Source organism: Arvicanthis niloticus, chromosome 5 (assembly GCF_011762505.2).
Source record: "Arvicanthis niloticus isolate mArvNil1 chromosome 5, mArvNil1.pat.X, whole genome shotgun sequence".
Lineage (NCBI taxonomy): Eukaryota > Metazoa > Chordata > Mammalia > Rodentia > Muridae > Arvicanthis > Arvicanthis niloticus.
The window spans coordinates 101,457,553-101,477,885 of NC_047662.1; the positions used below are offsets into that span (position 1 = coordinate 101,457,553).

A 20,333-nucleotide genomic window follows, 5' to 3' on the forward strand; every position below is an offset into this window, starting at 1 on the left:
ATAACCAAAAAACAGGTAAGATTTGCAAAGCTAGGCAGTGGTGGTACATGCCTTTAATCCTGGCAATCGGGGGGGGGGGGGGTGGGAGGTGGGGGGAGGAGGAGGAGGAAGAGGCAGGCAGAGCTCTGAGTTCGAGGCCAGCCTGGTCTACAGAATGAGTTCCAGGACAGCCAGGGCGACACAGAGAAACTGTGTCTGGAAAAACAAATATAATTGACTTCTTGGATAGCCTTTGTTTTATAAAAGTACAATTAGGCCTTTTGTTTTGTTTGAAGAAAGTAATTGATAGTGTACAGTACAAGGGGGGGGGGTGAGGTGGAGATTAACTGCCCTCCAAGGGTGGTGTGTGTCTGTTGGTTGGGTTTAAACAGAAAGCAGTTCTTCAGCAGCTGATGGCAAAAAATAGTTAAGAGCTAAAATGATGGTTTGAGAAGTGAGGACTTCCGAGAGAGGAAGCACCCACACTCTGAGCAGCTGAAACTGCATATTTGGCTGGTGGGGGTGGGGGTGCTCAGGAAAGGAGCTTCCTCCAGACACAAGTGAGTGTGGGCAAAGACCAAGGGAAAGGAGTGAGTGAGCGGGGAAAGAGATTTGGCTTTAAGAGGAAAAGGGCGGCCAGAGGATCGAAGCTGGAAAGTCGGAAGTGATGGTTTCTGGAGGTTACCATGGAGTAGGAGGTAATGAGACTGGATGGGTAGAAAGGATGGAGCTGCAGATCACAGGTGTGAAACAGGTACTCTTGAAACTGGGAGCGGCAAGAGAGATCTCAGAGGAAGCTCTGAATCCGGGGAGTTGGAGGGAAAGCTGGAACTGGAGACGAGACACAGGGCATCGTCCACCCAGCAGTGGATCAGCAAGGATGTGGAAGTGAACGGGGGTTGAAAATTGGGAAGGAGGAAGGCAAAGGAAGGGTTTTGATTATGTGGGATGGATTCCTGGTGGCCATCCAGTATTCCTCAGAAGGCAGCATGTCTGTTGCATCTTGTCCCAGAAAAGAGCTGAAGCAAGGGCAGGAAGCACAGGGCTTCCTTGTGATGTGGCATGAGGCAGGGGTGAGGGAGTGTGGTGGAGTGATTGGGGTGTGGGAGTGGACCTCTCTGGTTCATAAGGAAACTTTGGATCTGTCACCATCCCATCAAGTCAAGAGGAAGTGGGAATGGTGGTTGTTTCCTCTCATAGGACCCTGCTGTTTAGCACAATGTGTTCACTGCTAGCAGGATACAGAAACCGCAGGTGGGAGAAAGTATGAATATGTGTGTGTCATCCCTCCCCTCCAGGGTAACTCTGTGCCTAAAGGAAGGAAGACCAGCCCTTAGTTGATCCTCAAAGCAGAGAAACACAAGGCCCAGCTTGCTGAACTAACATTCTCCCAGATGTTTTCCTGAAGCACCCCATAGATCAAGGAGGTCTTCCAACAGGCATCCTCTCTGCCCGGTGGGAGCTAGGAGATTACAGGGAGACCTGAATGAGGGAACTGATGGGCTCAGGCGGGGAAACGGAGTTCATGTGCACACTTCCTGGGTTAAGATGGAGTGGGTTCTTCCCATGCCCCACTCCAGGCTGTTATCTGGCTTCGATTTCATGGCAAAACAAGGCAGTTGATCCTCATAAACTCATGTTTGTTTTATTTTTTATAGACTATATTTTGATCATACTTTCCCCTCCCCAAACTTCTTCCAGCTCCTCTCTACCCACATACTGCTATCCATAAGTTTATGGTGCTGCTCAGCTCTCATCAGAGAATGTTCTTGCAGTAGATGGTGACTAACAAGGAGATCCACACCTGGACAATGTAGAGGGAGAGGGAGACTTTGGAGCACTCAGCCTTAAGTGGGATGTCTTTATTAAAAATCCCCTCTCTCAAGACTCAGGGATCTGGGTGGAAGATGAAGCAGAAAGATTGTAAGAGCCAGAGGCAGTCGGTCTTTAGGAAACAGTGTCTTTCCCACAAGTTCTTTTGTGAAACAAGTCTTCTTTTTCTTCTCTTCTCTTTTCTTTTTCTTTTTTTTTTTTTTTTTTTCTCTTTTAATTCATGAGTGCACTATAGCTGTCTTCAGACACACCAGAAGATGGCATTGGACCCCGATACAGATGGTTGTGAGCCACCATGTGGTTGCTGGGAATTGAACTCAGGACCTCTGGAAGAGCAGTCGGTGCTCTTAACCACTGAGCCATCTCTCCATTCCCACCCCCACAAATTGTTAACCTTCACCCCCTGCCCCCACTTTATCCTAGAAGTGAGGTCATAAGATGTGCAGATCGCAGGACTGAATGTGTACCTGTTCATTTCCTAGCTTTGTGCAGTCTTGTCATGACAGACTTTTGCCAGCAAGCAACGGGGACCCCTGAGCAGGGGCAGACATTGTCTGCTTCTATTCAAAAATCACAACTTATGGGAAATCCCTGACTCTAGGGCCCCTATTCTACTCACCCTCTCCAATTCTCCGTGTGCTTTGTGTAAGACAGCTGACTGCTAAGTTCTCATAGCCTCAGAATCTTACCTACCAAAGGCCTCACCCTTTAGCGTACCTCTCCGTTGCCATCTGTCTTAGTTAGGGTTTTACTGCTGTGAACAGACACCATGACCAAGGCAACTCTTACAAGGACAATGTTTAATTGGGGCTGGCTTACAGGTTCAGAGGTTCAGTCCATGATCATCAAGGTGGGAGCATGGCAGTATCCAGGCAGGCATGGTGCAGGAGGAGCTGAGAGTTCTACATCTTCATCTGAAGGCTGCTAGCAGAAGACTGACTTCCAGGCAGCTAGGATGAGGGTCTTAAAGCCCACACCCACAGTGACACAACAAGGCTGCTCCCTGGGCCAAGCATATTCAAACCACCACACCATCTTGCCTTGCCTTTGCCTGAACAAGCTGAGTCCCTGGAAAGACATTAATAAATGATTATAGTTTGTAAAAAAAAATTGTGTTATGTTTTAAGTTTTTGAAAACACAGCTTAAGATTTTCAGAAACATGGATTGAAAAATACAAAGTTCCCATGACCCTTTCCGGCCCCTGGCAGTTTTCTTTATTATTATATCTTGTGTCACGCTTTCCTTTCTTACAGTTGAGGGACCAATATTGATTAATTCCCAAAGCTCACCTTATACATTGCACTTCGTTTCTGTTTGTTAAGGTCACTGACATTAAACAGTTTTACAAGCACAGTGATTGTTTTAGTAAAATAGGGAGTCAATGACACCAAATATGGCAAAGGTGAAGCCGGGGTGGGAACCCATCTGGGAAATTTGGTGACAGTCACCTTGCACTGGCAGAGGGGAAGAGAAGGGAGCTGCTTCCAAGAGTGAGAGTTTTCAAGTGGCTAAAATAGCAAAGGGAGAATTCTAGAAGACCTTGGAGTGGCTGGTGAGTGGGCCACCAGCAAGGTTTTCCCTTGCAGAGGACTGGGAGGGGCCTTGCTTGGCTGAGTCTCTAGAGAGGCTCACTGCTGAGTGTTGGGGACAGAAGGACTCCCCCAGTATACAGCACCATATACTGCTGAAGACACACACAGCAATGTCTTCATACATGTAAGCTGAAGGACGTTTACACATACACACTTCTCTGGAGAAGTCGTCACGTGTGTTTAGCACCAGACCAAGGACTACACAGGTCTTGTTCAGTCTCCTTTCATCTAGCCTTTGCCCAGGACTCCACCATGATGGCATGCAGGCTGAGCCGTGAAGTATTGGTGTCGCTTTGATATGTTTTGTTTTTGATCTAAGAAAAGGTCTTGCTATGTAGGCTGGTCTCTAATTCATGATGGCCATGCTGGGATCCCAGGTTTGCAACTACATGTCCAACCAACTCTGATGCTGTTGGTCAGGCTGAATGGCAGTTGTAGGTCACGTGTTACTAATACCACCTACCTTGGGCCACTCCCACTAATCAGACATTCCTGTTTGTGTTATACATCCTACGATTTTCTTTCTTTTTAATCTCTAAGGTTTTTTGGTATAGTTTTTCTTCATTCTTGAGAATTTCACACATGAAATATGACAATACTCATCTTCGAGTCTTCAATTTCCCCTCCAACTACTCCTTTATCCGAATATGTCCTTCATGGCTTTTTAGTTATTTTTTTGGTAGCCCACTAAATCCAATTAGTGCTGCCTATATGCGCATGGGTGTGGGGACATCCAGTAGAGCGTGGGGAATCTAACAATGACCACGGCCTCAAAAATAATGAGCTTCCTTTCCCCAGCAGCTATCAGCAGCCAATGGCTCCTCAGTGAGGGGTGGGTTCTGATGACCATCCACGTCATCTGTGCCAGGCTGGCTGGCTTGTGTACAGGTAGCCCAGCTTCTGTGAGCCCATGACTATGAGCCATGCCATGTCTAGAAGACAGGACTTCACAGCACTCTGCCCGTCCTCCAGGTTATATTCCTTCTATCTTGTCTTCTGCAAAGTTCCCGAGCCCTGGTGCTGGGGTGTGAATACAGATGTCCCGTTTAGTGCTGAGAGCCAAGTCCCTCATTTTCAGCATTGTGGCCAGTTGTGTGTCTCCACTTTGACTTGTGTCCTCTGCAGGTTTTTTTTTTTTTTTAATTAATTTATTTATTTATTTATTTTGGTTTTTCGAGACAGGGTTTCTCTTTGTAGCCCTGGCTGTCCTGGAACTCACTCTGTAGACCAGGCTGGCCTCGAACTCAGAAATCTGCCTGCCTCTGCCTCCCAAGTGCTGGGATTAAAGGCGTGCGCCACCATCGCTCAGGTTTTAATGTTAATATAAAGAATGCAACTTGTCAACATGATTACATTAGTTACTTTTCTGCTGTTGAGATAAAACACCTCAAGGGGAGGAACTGGTCTATTTGGGCTTACATTTTCAGAGGGGATACAGCCCAACACAACAGGAGAGGCATAGCAACAGGCATGGAGGCAGGAGCGTAAGGTAGGTCTGGCATCGGGAGTCTGGCTGACCACATTTCACTCACACATGAAACCCAGAGGGAGCAAAGGAAGCAGGGCCAGGTTATAAAGCATCCCCAGTCACCTGTATCCTCCACCAACACTCTGGATGTCTGTGTACCATGTATGTGTCTGGTACATAGAGGCCAGAGAGGATGTTGGATCCCTTGTGACTGGAGTTATAGGTAGTTGTAAACCTCTTCTTTGTTTCTCGAGACAGGGTCCCACTATGTAGCTCAGGCTAGCCTTGAACTCAACATCCTCAGACTGGGATTACAGGCTTGTGTCACCATGCCCAGCTTATCAGAATCCTTAGGAAAACAGATTCTTTTTTTAAAAAAAAAGTTATAATATTTTAAATTACTTCTTTGAGAATTTCATGCATTTAAACAATGTGGGTTTTTTTTTAATTATTATTATTATTATCCCTGTGGAGGGACTTGTGTGCCTGATGCTGTCATCCTATCTCACATCTATGGGGGTCATGTCATGGGGGTCATGGTCCCTAGAGTAGAGCCAGCTATTGTTATTTTGCTAAATGTTCATGGTGCCGATTTTGTCTTCTGAATATTTATACTTACACCTATAGATGTGGGCTATTTGTAACTTTGGTCAGAGAAGCTTCTTTTTGGAGTGGAAATAAGTCAAAGCTGAGACGTATAGCTGGTGAAAGAGTAAGGAGGGACTGTGTGCTCCAACCTAAGTGGAATAGCATCAATTCCTCCCACAACCACTACCGCCAAGGCCCAGGGGGGGAACGAACTGCAGGATGAGAGCAGCGTTGTGAAATGCCATTCCTGGGCATGGTACGCCTGTCTCGCTCATGCACTCACAGCAGCTATGGCTGCCTCCACAAGACCTGGACAAGATCAAGTCAGCCAAAATCCTGGCGTAGATGTGGGTAGATGATCTCCAGGCCCATCCCCTCACTGAGGAGCTGTTAGCAGTTGACAGCTGCTGGGGAGAGAGAGAATCATTCTGAGGATGTGGTCACTGGGTGAATTCCTATGTTCCAGTGGATTGTCCCCACCAACCCACACACAGGCAATGCTAACTGGATAGATATAGTGGGTTATTTTAAAAAAAAAAAAAAAAAAGACATGAGCCTGCCTGCTGTACCACCATATGGTACAAGTGAACTGAAGACACCCAGAGGCTTGCTCATCACATGGCCACTTGCAGCTGGAGCCACTACATTGTGTAGGTATGTGGTAGAGAGATGGGAGGGAGGGAGGGAGGAAGGGAGGGAGGGTGGAGAGACCCAGCCTGGTGTGAGTAGCCTGCCCTGCCAGGAGGCCATGGTGAAGTCCCAGCATGACCCACCACTGAGGGCCATGTCTTTGTCTGTGACCAAGCAGCAGAGGGACCTATGTTGATGTCCATGCCTCATATTACCACCAAAGGCTCCATCCATGTGGATGTCCCTGGTCTGGGCTGCTGCCTGGGACTATGTTGATGGTCAAGGACTGTGCAGAACTGGCCCTGTTGGGGGTTGAGGGGACTCAGGTGAGCCCTGTGGCAGATCATGAGAGCCAAAAACCTGTCCCTGCCCCTTACCAGATGTAGTACTCCTGAGAGCAGGCCTTGTATTTTGCTTGGGTATCACACTAGAGATGGCCATGGTGGGAGGAGTGTGGGTAAGCTGGTCTGCCACTCACTTGCTGTGGGGTGGTATAGGTGAGGGAGAGATGGACCCCATGCCCCTTGCCACCCATGGCAGGTGGGAGATCTGGCCCTGCCCCTTGCTGGCTGCAGCACTGGGTGAACTGGAGAACTTGCCCTGGTGCTGTGGATGTGGGAGAGCTTGATGGTTGATCAAGTCAGCTACCGCGCAGGCCCAGATCCAGGCCTTGGAGTTGGCCCACCCCAACATCTACTCCATCTGTGGACTGCTGGAGCATGAAGGAGCCAGTCCTGCGGAACCAAAGCTGCAGGATCTCCATGACACAGGGCAACAACAGGATATCTAAGAGGAGTCTTGGTGAGGATCCAATATTGATCCTCCTGTCTTGTCATTCCTTAGTTCTGGGGCTGGGATTATAGATGCAAACGACCACATACAGTATTTGTGTGTGAGTCCCAGAAGCAAGTTCAGGTTGTCAGGTTGTCAAGCAAGCGCCTCACTGCTGGGTCATCTTATCCACTTCTTACCGAGTCACCTTTGAGTCCTGCAACTCGGAATGTCAGCAGATAAAGTGATTTGAAATAAATCACCGATGTGTGAATTAGTCTTGTCTTTAAAACTAGATTGCTGTTTGTCCTGAGAGTAGGAAGATAGTATTTTCCCAGTGAATTTATACACTTGTGTTATGGCTTGACTCTGAAAAGACTCCCAAAAACTCATGTTGAAGTCTTGATCTTCAATGTGGCTAACTTCTGAGATGGGCTTTGGTAAAGAGAGTGGATTCTGAGGACTCTCAATGGAATATTCCATTGATGGGTTCATAGTTTAATTGGATATTGAGAGGTATAAAAACTTAAGAGGCAGGGGTGGATGGGAGGGATCAGTGGATAAAGGTAGTTGCCACCAAGCCTGGTGACCTATCAGATAGCCTATGGTTTCCCGGTGTCATGGAGATCTTGGATCTGCAGGACTGGCTCCTTTAGTGCCCCAGCAGTTCATAGATGGGGTACATGTTGGGGTGGGTCAACTCAAAGCCCTGATCTGGGCCTGGGTGGTAGCTGAGCTGGTCAGTCCCAGCTCTTCCATACGCACAACACCAGGACCAGTTCCCCAGCACTGGCCCACTCACTCAATGCTACAATCGGCAAGGGATGGGGCCAGATCTTTGTATGCTCCATCCCTGAAACCCATGTGGTGAAAGGAGAGGACTAATTCTTGAAAGTTACCCTCTGACGTCCACAGGTGTGGTTTGATCTAAGTGCACCCTCACAATGAATAAATAAATGTATAAAGAGTGCTTAATTTAGAAGTTAGACTCTGTTAAAGGGAGTGCTTCCTTGGGATATGTTTGGGAAGTATAGCTTTGTCCCTGCCTCTTTCTGCTTCCTCAGTCTTTTCCTTTCTGGATTTTACGAGGTGAGTGCAGCTTTTCTTGCCACCAGCTTCCATCCCCACTATTTTCTGCTTCATCGTAGATCCAGAACAATGTGGCCAAATGTCTGAGTACTGAAATGCTTGAAACCATGAGTCTGAATGAATCTTTGCTTCTTTGTGCCCATGTATTCTATCTCAATGATGGGAAGATGCCTAACACACTACTCATTGTGGGGATTAGTGTTCATCAGACCAGTAGGGTTTCCACTGGTCTGAGGGTAGTATGAGATAGACTCTTTACAGATTTGGGACACAAAGGTTTTTGTGAGATCATTGTCACTGGGTAGGATAGTCTAAAGAATTTTCAGAAATCCTGAGTGTTAGAGAAATATCACAACATCCAAAGGGATCAAGCAGTTAGCACAAATGCACAAATTAATGGGAAGAGCACAGGAATAACTGGTTCTAGAAATGACTTGCAAAACACTTGCCCTGTGTCTTAGATGCACATCAAACACAACTACAAGAATATCTAACCACAACTAGCTACTGTTCTTTTATGATTCAGAATGGAAGTGGCCAACTAATCCCTCTGTACAGGCATCATTGCCTTGAGCAGGTAGGAGGCTGTAACATGGATAGAAAGAGCTCCAGATACAAAGCCTTGGACAGAGGTCCACCATAAGCTGAGTTAGTGAGTCTCCATGGAGAGCACTCTTTCCACTCAAACTGGAGGCTTCTCCTCCTTGCTCTTACTGTGCAATTTAAGGACAGTGCAATCTTTGTGGTTGGAACACTGTCCGGACTTTTAGTTTAAAGATACTATTGGCCAAATGTTTTGCTGAGGAAACTTTCCATCGGTCTGATTTTGTAATGAGAGCAGGAGCTGATACCTGACTTACACCTGTGCATAATTGGGTATGCATATGATCAAAGTAAGATGCATTATGGGAAAGAACATGTACAGTAGGAAAGAGGTTATTATGCCCAAATCTGAGGGTCTCCAAAGACTACCAAGAGTTGAACTCTAGTATGCAAAAGCAAAGAGTCTTTATTCAAGCTTGAGCTCTGACCCTCAGCCCCCTCCAATGAAGCAAGGTAGCACAGAAGGCCCCAGGCACCTAAGGTTCTGCCTTTTTATTGTGGTTACAGCAATGTGAGTGGCTTATCAACTTGGCAGTTAGATTATTGGTTGACAAGGATTTCAGTTGGCTTAAGGGATCTATATCTATCTATAACCTCTGGAACGCCAGGTATTTTCCTGCTGGTGGCCCTTGTCTAGGATGGTTCCTTCCTGGAACAGTTTGTGCTTTTTCCAGTAATTAGGGTTTAACCTGAGAACAGGGTCTAGTGTATAAAATGGGAGCCTGGTTACAAGATAGAGTCTGTCTTGTCAAGTTGGGGCCCTTCAAGGTTACATAACATTCTGTCAGTCATGATAATCACCTATGCAACCTTTAGCAAACAAACTCTTCCTTCTCTTAAATCCCATAAAAGGAAATGCCAAACAGTCCTTGGGGGACCTTGCATACCTTTAGCCAGTAGCCCACGGTCACTATTTTAACTGCATTCTTTCTTTCTCTTCTACACTATCACTTTGCTTTGAATACAATTTTGTACTTTGCAGATCTGTATCTGCTCATTTCAATGCCGTCTATTAGATGTCAAGAACCTGCAAGCACCAAGCCCAGACTCTGACTACCAGGAGCAACTATACAGTTGTGAAGAAAAGAACCAACCTAGTGGGCTGGCGGGGTGGGGTGGGTACAGGGAAAACGGACAGCAGGCCCTGCTTGTGAATGTGACATTCAGGTTGAGGGTTCATGACCTTTAAAGATAACCATGCATCTTTTTCTATAGACTGAATTACCACACAGGCTTCTTTTATGGAATGGAGGTCTTTGTGATGCAGTCTGGTGGCCTGATTCTATCCTCTGTGATGTGTACAGGCCAACGCTCAGCCCTGGGAGATATTAGTCACTTGGACTCTGAATGTCATAAGAGTAGGGATGGCTGGTCTCCTCATGCTAATGAGGTTTGGACCATGTTGAGCTCTATGTGCTTTCTGTGGGACACTGAATGTCCTTCGTACGTCTATTTCTACGTCTTCATCATTGTCCTAATTGTCTGGCAAGTGCGTCAGAATTACCAAGGATTGAAGTGTGAACATAAAAGAAGCTGCTGCCGGGTAGGGAGACCCTGGGACCACTACTGAACTAGTTGAGAAGCTTTCAAGATACAGTGTCTGCCACCTTCCACTTAAAACCTCATTACCCCATCTGACAGTTTTGATATGATACTTTTAAGGGTGTTTATATAATACCTTTCTCCTGTGGGGCCTTTCCTTACCAGGATATTCATGAGCTCTAAGCCAAAATCCTTTGTATTGCTTTGAATAGAAGATTAACATTATCTCACATCTCCCAAAACAGGAGAATTTCCCATCTAGTTTGTTATGGCATTTATACATGGAAGGTCTTTTATATTAGAACACACCCTATATATGTCCTAGTCTTTCTACTGTTTTGCCTGCAGAATCTGGTAAAACATCACTCAGTAGCTGGATAGTAAATAGAGTTCAGATCAGTTTCAAAGAGAACCAGAAGGATGGAGAAGAGGGAAAAGTCAGGAAAAAAAAAAAAAAAAAAAAAAAAAGGTAGAGCCTAGCAGAAGGTGATGGAGGAGAGAGTAAAAATTACATACAGATAAGGAAAGGAAAGAGAACGTATAAGATCTTTGTCACAATTTGGACATGAGAAAGCAAAGTTCCAGCTTCACATTCTAATATTTTTCTCTTTAAGCGTCATCAAAAAGTCAGGCAAAGGGCTAGAGATGCAGCGTCAAGAGGTAAAGTCCCAATGTCTCCTGACTCCCTGCCCCTGGGAGAGCTCCCCACAGTTCCTCTTCTCTATGACCCTGCCCAGTGCCAAGTGCTCTAACTTCTGAGATTCCAGAGCCACTAACTGGTGACATTTACAAAGGACTGCTCTTGATGGGAAATCAGAAAGTAAGAATGTTAAAAAATTATCTGCCTTACTCCCCTGCCAAGAAAGAATTGAGGAATTAAGGCATCCTTAACTGTTGTTTACCAAGTTTATGACCCTATGGAACTCATTTCACCTATGGGTTTATCAATAAAATAAGCATACCATTAATTATCCCTACAGGGGACAGTGCATTGTAAATGGTGGTGCTCTGCACGGACACGCCATAGAGCACGCCATAGAGTCTAGGTGCTCAGCTTCCTCTTGCTGAGCTGAGGGTTTACTGTTCAGATTCCTGTAGGATACCCTAATGTGCTCATTCACCACATAACACTGTGTCCTGATTCCTCAGCCAGGAGACTTTCCCGAGAAGAAGCTGAGAAGCCATGGGAGCTGCTCTCTATCATGCAAAGGTGATCTCTTGACCTCTGTGGGTGGTCTAAACTCAGATCATTTCTTGGCCTGATCTGGGCCAGGGGTGAGGAAAGGGGTAACTGAGGGAAGGAGAGACACACTGTGCAGGCAGGTTCACCAGCTGAGAGGACTGCCAGGCCAGGGATGGGTCACATCTCAACAGGGAAGAGCCACCCCATACTCACTCTGTATGTTAGGGTCTCAGCAGTTCTGAAGTTCAGAACGGACTAGCGCATACTCTGTAAAGGACATTGCTGGGGTTGCACCCAGACACCAAGCTGTCAAGACAGTGAATTCAGCATAAAGAGGTCACCATGTCATATGGGCTTCCCGCTGCTGCCTTTCAAGGGCAGAGCCCTGGGTCTGGTTGGATCCTGCTGATATTACCTCCTGTCTGTCCTCAGGGTGGGGGAGCAGTTGCCGGAGGCCATCGCCCCATCATCTTACCCTCTAGTTTCTGGAGAGCAGGAATGATTCCCAAGAGTTTCTGGATATAGCAGCAGGGACACCCCATGCTTTGAATAAGGACCTCATTTTCTACAGAATAGGGTTAGAACTTGTGGGACTAGAGAAAGGGGCCCAGAAATCTCCAGACACATTCTTCCAAAGAGGCAGATGTAATTTGTCCATTCATGGTTGTCTTTTTTTCTCTTCAAGCCAAAGCTGGCTCCCCAAGGAGGGCAATGTGCGGCAGCTCCTGTGTATAGATCCCGGCTGCCAAATCTGTGAGGCTGTGACTCTAGAGATTCAGCAGTTGCTGCAGAGTGAGAAAAGCCAGCTCTCCCCTGCTTTGTTGGGACTGCCACAGGGCTCTGCTTGCCTGGAGATGCCTATATCCAGTGAGTCTTTTGAATGGAATGAGGAGCTTTACTCCAGGCATTCCACAGACTTTCCAGTGGCACCTGGAAACCAAACATTCACACACCTAACAGAAGAGTTAACACAGTCAACCGACGCAGATGGTGTCCAGCTTTGCTGGGCTGATCACCTCCAGGTAGGACAGGAATTTCACCTGGCAGACATGTCCATGGCCTCTGAGACTGTGGCTTCTTCAAGACTTGAGAAGTCAGTGGTTTTAGTGGATGAGGAAGACACAGTGCACAGCAATTTAAACTATATCCAGCAGTTCCAAGACCATGAGGCATTGAACTCACAGATCCCTTTTCAGACCCTGAACCCACAAATCACTCATGTCACACATCCTATTACTGTGTCGATTGTCACCGATATCCCCCAGCCATTCCTCAGTCCCGAAGTGTTAAGGCTTTTGGAGCTACATGTGAAAAAACTGATGCATTTCCAAAGGTGGGGGCTCCCCAGACGTGTAGAGGAGTCCTTAAAGCAACTCATGCCAAACCCACCAAAGTATTTCCAGCCAGAACATAACCAACCGGTTTCATTTATCTTGAATACTAGTTCTCAAGACTGTGTTCATAGGTTTGGGGGTATTTCCCCCCAGACCTGGTACTCATATATGGACGGACAATCTATCCAGACCTTTTGGGTTTCCGAGTGGTCTAGTGGAAACCTAGAACAAAGACTACCCTGCAAGCTAATCCCCAGCCCTGTGGAAAAGCCCTTCCTCACTCCTGAACTTGAACTTCTACGTGGCCTCTGTCTACTGCCTGAGAGACAAGCTAATGACTCCCAGAGCAATCTTCAGAAGAAATTTACTCAGTTATTCTGCGGTCTTCCTTCTATGCACAGTGAGTCCTTGGGGTCCACCTTCTTATGCACTCAAGGAGTCTCCAAGGACAACACACTCAAACCCTCCTACAAAGATCCTCATTTCTTGAAGGAGTCCCCACTCATTCCCTCACCCAAGGCAGCCCCTCCCACCTCTTCAACTTTTCCAAATGAGTCTTTGTATGAGCATCAAAGAGCTCAGATTGGTGTCCCACTTCTAACTCTGTCAGAATGTAAAACCTTGGAATGGCATCTTCTACAAAGACAGCTTCAGCTTCAGTGGGGCCTGCCAGCTGTCATCCCTGGATCTCCATATATGCCGAGCCACACACAGTATAAGCCGTGTAATAAAGCCAAGCCATGTGGGACTTTAAAAGCCTTCCCGCCAGGAAAATCCTTCTCAGTCCTCACCAGAGAGCTTTTCTTCATCCCATGGCATGCACGCAGGCTGTTGGAATTTCACCTCCAGAAGCAACTGATTCACCTTCGCTGGGGGCTGCCCCAGAGGATCCAGCACTCCATTCATAAGCTTCTCTCCTCTACTGACCAGCAGTCCCTCTCCTGCAGGGTCAGTAGGCTACCCAATGTGAGCATCCCAGAGCCAGAGAAGCCAGAGGCCGATAGGTCTGGTGACATGTTTTCATCCAGAGCAGGCAAAGGGTCAATTCCCATGCCACACTTGTTTGCTGAGGCAAAGGCAATATTGAAAACCCATGTTGATACCAAATGTGAACAGATCCATGAGGGCAAGGTCCCTACCTGTGTCAAAATCTCTTGGAAATGCAGAATTCCTCGGAATTTGGCAGCAGGGACTTCATTCCCAAACATTTCACAAGGTCAGTCCTTGGAGCTACAGGCAGAAAACAACCCTGACCTACATCAAGAAATTGTTCCCTGGAAACCAATGGACCTTGGCCAGGAGACGCAGGCCCTTTCAGGCGCTTTCATTGAACACTGTAGGCGACCCCAAGCCCTGTCTGAGGAAACCATTAAGAAACTGGAGACAACTTTAAGACATAAGTATTTGGCCTTCCTGTCAGGCCTGCAGGCCCTTTACTGTGTGGCCCCGACTAGAACAACATCCCCAATTGTTGACCAATCTGTAATCACAACTATGCCCAGGCCTGCCAAAAGCCCACAGAAAACCCTACCTCAGAAGTCCCCATTTGAAGGTCCATGTTGGAGGAGGCTTGAGCCCTGTACTCAAGATGACGCTGAGAGCTCTGCAAACGTTGCAGAAGAGTTCCAGTGTGGAGTGCAGGTGGATGGAAGGATGGAGAAGGTGCCTCCAGAGAGACAGCCTTTTCTGATTAGGCCCTACTCATTAAACACAGAGATCATGGAGAGATTGAATTTCCACCTCAAAAAAAAGGTCCTAGAGATAAAGTTGGGAGTTCCTCTAAAAACAAGTGCGTTCCAAGAGCCAACTGCTGGAGACTCAGAGGGTGAGTCTATACAGGAGCCTCTCGGGAGTCCACGTACCTCAGAGAGCACACTCCTACAGGAGCAGACCACCTCATGTGACTCTCCTCCAGCCCCAGATCCAAATAAGGTCCACTTTAAACAGCCAGCTACTGTAGTGCAGGCTGTGTTTCAGGAGCAAAAGAAACCGGGTTCCAGAGCAGCACCCCAGAGTTCTGCCCGGCAGGGCTCCAGGGCCTCTCAGTTCCACAGGACTATGACTGAGGCCCAAGTGCACTATGTTCAGATGGGGACCAGTGGGGAAACCCCCAGACTAGAGGAACCCTTTAGCCCTGAGTCCCAAAGCCCAGGCAAGAGTAAATACTCAGGCCATGTCCCCACAGTGACAGGCAAGAGCAAAACCCCAGGAAAACCCCAGGCAGTGGGGGACCTCGGAGAAGGGGATGCAGGTCTTGGGCTTTCCCTGGTCAGTCAAAAGACACACCAGGATGGAGAGCAGAAGCCAGAAAGGCAGCCCCTGCACAGACCCCAGGGCTCCTCACAGCAGGGTCATAACTTTCATCTTGAGGCTATCTGTCCACACAGCCTCCCCGAACCCCCTGAGCTTGAGTTCCCAGATCCACCTTCAGAAGTCTTTATGGAGACAGACTCTGAGCAGGACACAGAAGACAGTCAAAGCGAGGAATACATTGTCCTGGAACCTGCGAGGATTCCTGAAGTCCCCCAGCCTGTGGTCTGCCAGGCTTCCCAGGGCCTTCCTTTCCCATGCTCACCAATTCAGAGAAAGCCTTTTCAGGGCCAAACTTGTCCAAGTCACTTTTCACCAGGGCATATGATGCCAGCCTCTCCTTATACTAAGCCCGGCCATCTTCCAGAGACTGGCTTGAAAAATAAGATGAAAATCTTTTTTCAGTCTATTAACCCCAAGATAAGGAGCAAAACACACTCAGAACCATCCATGGTCTCTACACCTGGAAAGGTGGCCAAAACTAGTAAAGAAAATGTTGAAAGGGGTCCATCTCGAACCAAGATCCCCACCAAGAAAACTAAGTCAGAGGACTCCAGAGGGCCCAAGGCCCAGTCTTCGATCTCTGAGAAGTCAGTGATCGCCCCCTGTCTAACTTCTTCCCATATTCTAGACAGTAGGTTCTGGCCTCGCTCTCGACAGGTTGGCTCTGTCTCCCTACTAGGCCACCCCTATCATTGCCCTCGCCACTGTCCTAGGTTGGCTTATGCCACTCAACAGAGAAACCCACCCTAAGTCCCAAGGTTCACCTCAGAAATGTTGTTCTGCTAACGGAGACCACTCAGGGTGATGGCAGCCTCTAGGCTCCCCCTCCTCTGTATCCTTTAAAGAGAACGATTGCTATTTTCTCTAATGAACAGGTGGATTAAAGAGCCACCCATAATATATTATGTACCTGTAATGAAGAGTTATGTCTTTTCTTGTCTCTACTGTACATTATTAAGGGAAGGAAACAATGACATCCACCCCCATCCTGGAGAAAAAATTTAGCCCCAATCTCATGGCTCTTTTTAGAGAAGTACCACTAGCACACCTTTCTTCAAGGGACACGTTTGAGTTTATATTTTTGAGGCAGAAAGTGAACGGCGGGCAGAGAGGGATGCTGGGAGAACAAGAGTGGGAGATGTAGCCAACAGCAAAGTAGCTTAAAAGAAAATGCTCATCGTGTGTACGACAAACATCACAACTGAGTTGTGGAATCTCCGTGTTCACTCCAGTGCTGTCAGGAATATCTTTCTGAGGACCCATTTGGAAGCCTGTTACAGCCCCTTTCCCTGGTTCTTGTGCTTCAGCCGTGTGGCATTCATAGATGCCTCCTTGAAGGAAGATCATGGAGGGTGGGGAACAGAGAGGGAGCTCTTGTACTTGGGACAAAGCTGCCGTGTTTCTGATCTTCATGCAAGGACATAAGGTCAGTTTTGTTAGCACTAAAGCCTAAGTAGGAGGCTAGCCCAAGGCCGAGCTGTGTGGGGATAGGACTGTAAGGCCATTGTAAGCTGCTTGCATGACCAAGGAGCGAATTGAACATTAAAGATTCTTGGCTAAGATTTATGGCACCAGAAGTTATATAAACATATTTGAGCCTGTTAAGGCCAATAGCTTGTACCCAGCCCTACTGCCATGCCCTGTCTGTAACACACACACACATACACACACACAGACACACACAGACACACACACACACACAGACACAAACACACAGACACACACACAGACACATACACACAGACAGACACACACAGGCACACATACACACAGACACACACATGCACACACACACATGCACACACACACACACACACTCACACACAGACACACACACAGACACAGACACACACACACATACACACAGACAGACACACACAGACACACAGACATACACACAGACACACACACGCACACACACGCACACACACATACACACAGACAGACAGACAGACACACACACACACAGACACACACAGACACACATACACAGACACACACAGACACACATACACACAGACACACACACGCGCACACACGCACACACACAGACAGACAGACAGACAGACACACACCTGTCTTTTAACCCACCCTCTCTTCTACCACCCTTACTCTCCCAATACATTTTCATTTTAATTTAATTTTAAAAAGATGTCTCTACTTATGTACATGCATGTTTTGTCCGCATGTATATCTGCACACCAGAAGAGGGTGTGATGGGGCTACAGTTATGGGAGACAGTTGTGAACTGCCATGTAGGTGCTGGAAATTAAACTCAGGACCTTTGGAAGAGCAGCTGGTGTGCCTAATGGTTGCGCCATCTCTCCAGCCCTTAATTTTTTACATATGGATATTTTTCTGCATATATGTTTATTGGGGTGCACTGTGGAAGGCATGTCTCTGTGTATTCAATGGACAATTCTGTACCAGCAGAGAGCTAAATGCTGGCAGGATCTTGGTACTGTATTTCTGTGGCTCATCTCCTATTTTGTAAATATTTGTTCTTCCTCGCCGGCCTAAGACAATCTAGAATTGTATCTGATTTGCTGCAATAAAGATCTGAGGGCCAATAGCTGGTCAGGAAGTGGAAGGCAGAGAGAGAAGGATGCTGGGAAAATAGAGATGTGGGAAATGCAACCAGCAGACATGGACACAAATGGACAGACCAGAGTGGAGGGCCAGTAGCCATGTGGCAGGATGGGGTGCCAGGATTAGTACAGTTAGCGTAGTTGGGAGATTGCCCAAGCTGAAAGGCCTACACTTTAAAATATTAGGTCTCTGTGTCATTATACCACTGGCGGGTCTGAGATAGCCCTGCTCTGTATGTCTGTACACTGCATGTGTACATGTGCCCACAAAGGCCTGGAAAGGGCATCAGGTCCTGTAGAGGACACAGCTGGCAGGCAGTCAGCAATTAAGATGCCCACATGAGATTTGCCTTTCAACTATGTTCAGTTTATCCACACAAACATTCCTTACAATACCATGTTAATATAAAAGTTAAACAGACACCTCACCAAGTGGGGAACAAACATCTGGGCAGAACCTGCTGCATGGTTCTAATGGGGACTTTGCTCCAGTGACTCAACCCATGTCCTCCATGAAGTCCTCCGGCTATGACAGGCTGGAGGATGTCACTTGTGGAGGTTCCAGAAGGTTTCAGCCAGATGCTAGTGGTCACAGGCAGGCAGGCAGGCATGTGCTAGCAACGGTGCTGGAAACGGTCATCAAAGCCAGGGGCACACACAGGCAGCCTCAGAGTTGCCTTGTTGATGGTCTTATGATGCTGTCTTGGGAGCACAGCACAGCAATGTGGTCCCAGGGGCCACTTTCAAAGTTCCATGTTTTTGGTATCATTTCATTGGGCCTTAGCTTTACCCCTATCTGGGGTGCTCACATCTTAGTCTGGGTTATTTACCCAGCAATTCCACTTTGGGGTTAGTTCATTAGAACATCAGACTCTGTCATGGGCTCAGCTCCTGTCTGAGCTTGCTTAAGGCAGGCTCCTAGCTTGTAGGTAGATAAGACACATAAACTGGTTTTCAAGTTACACAAAACGGTTTCACTTATGTTCCTAAAAGATCCTTTGGAGCTGGAATTACAGGAAGTTGGGATTGGGTTTGTACATGCTGGAAATCAAACCCTGGAAGATCAGCCTGTGCGCTTAACCACTGAGACATCTCTCCACACAATATACTTTCGTAGCAGATACTGGTACTGATCTTAGGCAGCTGAGCCCCCTCCCGTGGTATTCATGGTAACTGCCTATCATAGGATGGCTCTCGTACTTCCTCCCACCAAGGACAGTTCCACAAGCCTTAAGTTAGGTCAGTCTGCTTTCTCTTCACCCATCTGGCTTAGTCAGGATTCTCACTGTTGTGATGAAACCATGACCAAAAGCATGCTGGGGATGGAAGAATTTATTCGGCTTATGCTTCCACATTGTAGTCCATCACTGAAGGAAGTCAGAACAGGAACTCAAATAGGGCAGGAGGCTGGGGGCAGGAGCTGACGCAGAGGCTGGGGGAGCTGCTTACTCACTCGCTCCCCCTGGCCTGTTCAGTCTGCCTGCCTTATAGAACCCAGGACCAGCAGCCCAGGAATGACTCCACTCACAATGGACTGGGCTCTTTCTATCAGCTACTAATTAAAAAATGCCCCTAACAACGAACTGCCGGTGGCTTGGCTCTTAAGGCTCCCGCCTGCAGAGGGCGCACCGTCTCTTGGTGCGCGGGTTCGAGTCCTGCTGTCGCCTTGTCCCGTTTCCCGAGTCTTGTGGGGAAAAAAAAAAAAAAAAAGTAAAAAAAAAAAAAAATGCCCCAGAGGCTTGCCTACAGCCCAGTCTTATGGAGACATTTTCTTTATGGAAGACCCCTTCTCTCAAGACGACTTTAGCTTGTGTCAAGTTGACATAAAACTATCCAGCATACCATCTATTTCTTCATTATGTTCCACTGAATTTTAGGAGGCATCAAAACCCTCCACCTAGACTTCAAAAAAAAAAAAAAAAGACTTTTAGGTTCTTTATAAAGTGTCCCATCTACTCAATAGCCACAAAATGTGATCAAAATTCTGGAGTTTAGTAACATATGTAAGTCTACAGCCAGATTGTGAGGTCCAAAGGAAATGCCATTTCCCCAAATTCTGGCTGTCAGACAAGAGCCAGCGTTCCTTGGGAACTTGTGAAGTCAGTACTCCTCTACCAACAAGAGCCATTCCCCTTATGGCAGAAGGACAAACAGGTGTCTGTGGTGCCTGTGAGCATACCAAAACACATGCTGGTCTACACTCTCCCTCAGCATCACAAGGACTGGTTGCACACTTCATAGTCCATGGTAGCATCCCATGAACTCTTCTCAGCTCCTCTCCACTCTAAACCTCCCCAGCCCACAAGGCTTCCCTCCCCCAGCTACTCTTTCCTACACCTCTTCTATCTCGGCTCTGCTCTTTTTGTGTTCTCTCTCTCCCTCCCTCCTTCCCTCCCTCTCTTCCTCCCTCTCTCCGTCTTCCTCTCCTTCTTTATCTATTTGCTCTGCTCCTGCTTCTCCCATGGTCAGGTCCAGTCTGCTGGCCATGTTCAGTCTACTACTTTCTCTCTCTGCGCTAGACTTCCGGATGCCCCTGGCTGTGTCTCTCGCATATCTACAGTAAAACCCTCCTTACCCATACCATGTACCACGGAGCAGTCATGTCGCCAGTTTAGACACAGACCAAACATCTGTCCTTTTTGCTGTTTTTGCTGGCAATGTCTAATCCTGGGCATTTCGGGGACATCTGTTTATTACTAATGAAGACGTTTTGTTCGGTTTTGTGACATCCTTGTAAGGTAATGGAGAAAACAAACAGGTTGAAAAGCAAGCTGAGGGAGACTGTAAGCAGAATCTAATAAACATAAGATCCAAACTGT

The 20,333-nt window shown here is 47.2% G+C and overlaps 1 protein-coding gene across 2 annotated transcripts; it reads left to right on the top strand.

The window, feature by feature from the left end:
• The first annotated feature begins 563 nt into the window (after positions 1–563).
• LOC117708814 (spermatogenesis-associated protein 31F1B-like) lies at positions 564–15,841 on the top strand. 2 transcript variants are annotated; one of them, XM_034502699.2, is made up of 4 exons: positions 8,972–10,097; positions 10,711–10,756; positions 11,246–11,306; positions 11,965–15,841. In XM_034502699.2, the coding sequence occupies exons 1-4, from the start codon at positions 9,801–9,803 to the stop codon at positions 15,674–15,676; spliced, it is 4,116 nt and encodes a 1,371-aa protein (XP_034358590.2). In that variant the 5' UTR covers positions 8,972–9,800; the 3' UTR covers positions 15,677–15,841. The 2 variants fall into 2 exon arrangements, with proteins under 2 accessions (XP_076791261.1, XP_034358590.2); XM_076935146.1 differs by lacking the exons at positions 8,972–10,097; positions 10,711–10,756 and adding an exon at positions 564–677 and having other exon boundaries at positions 11,965–15,835.
• The last annotated feature ends 4,492 nt before the right edge of the window (positions 15,842–20,333 follow it).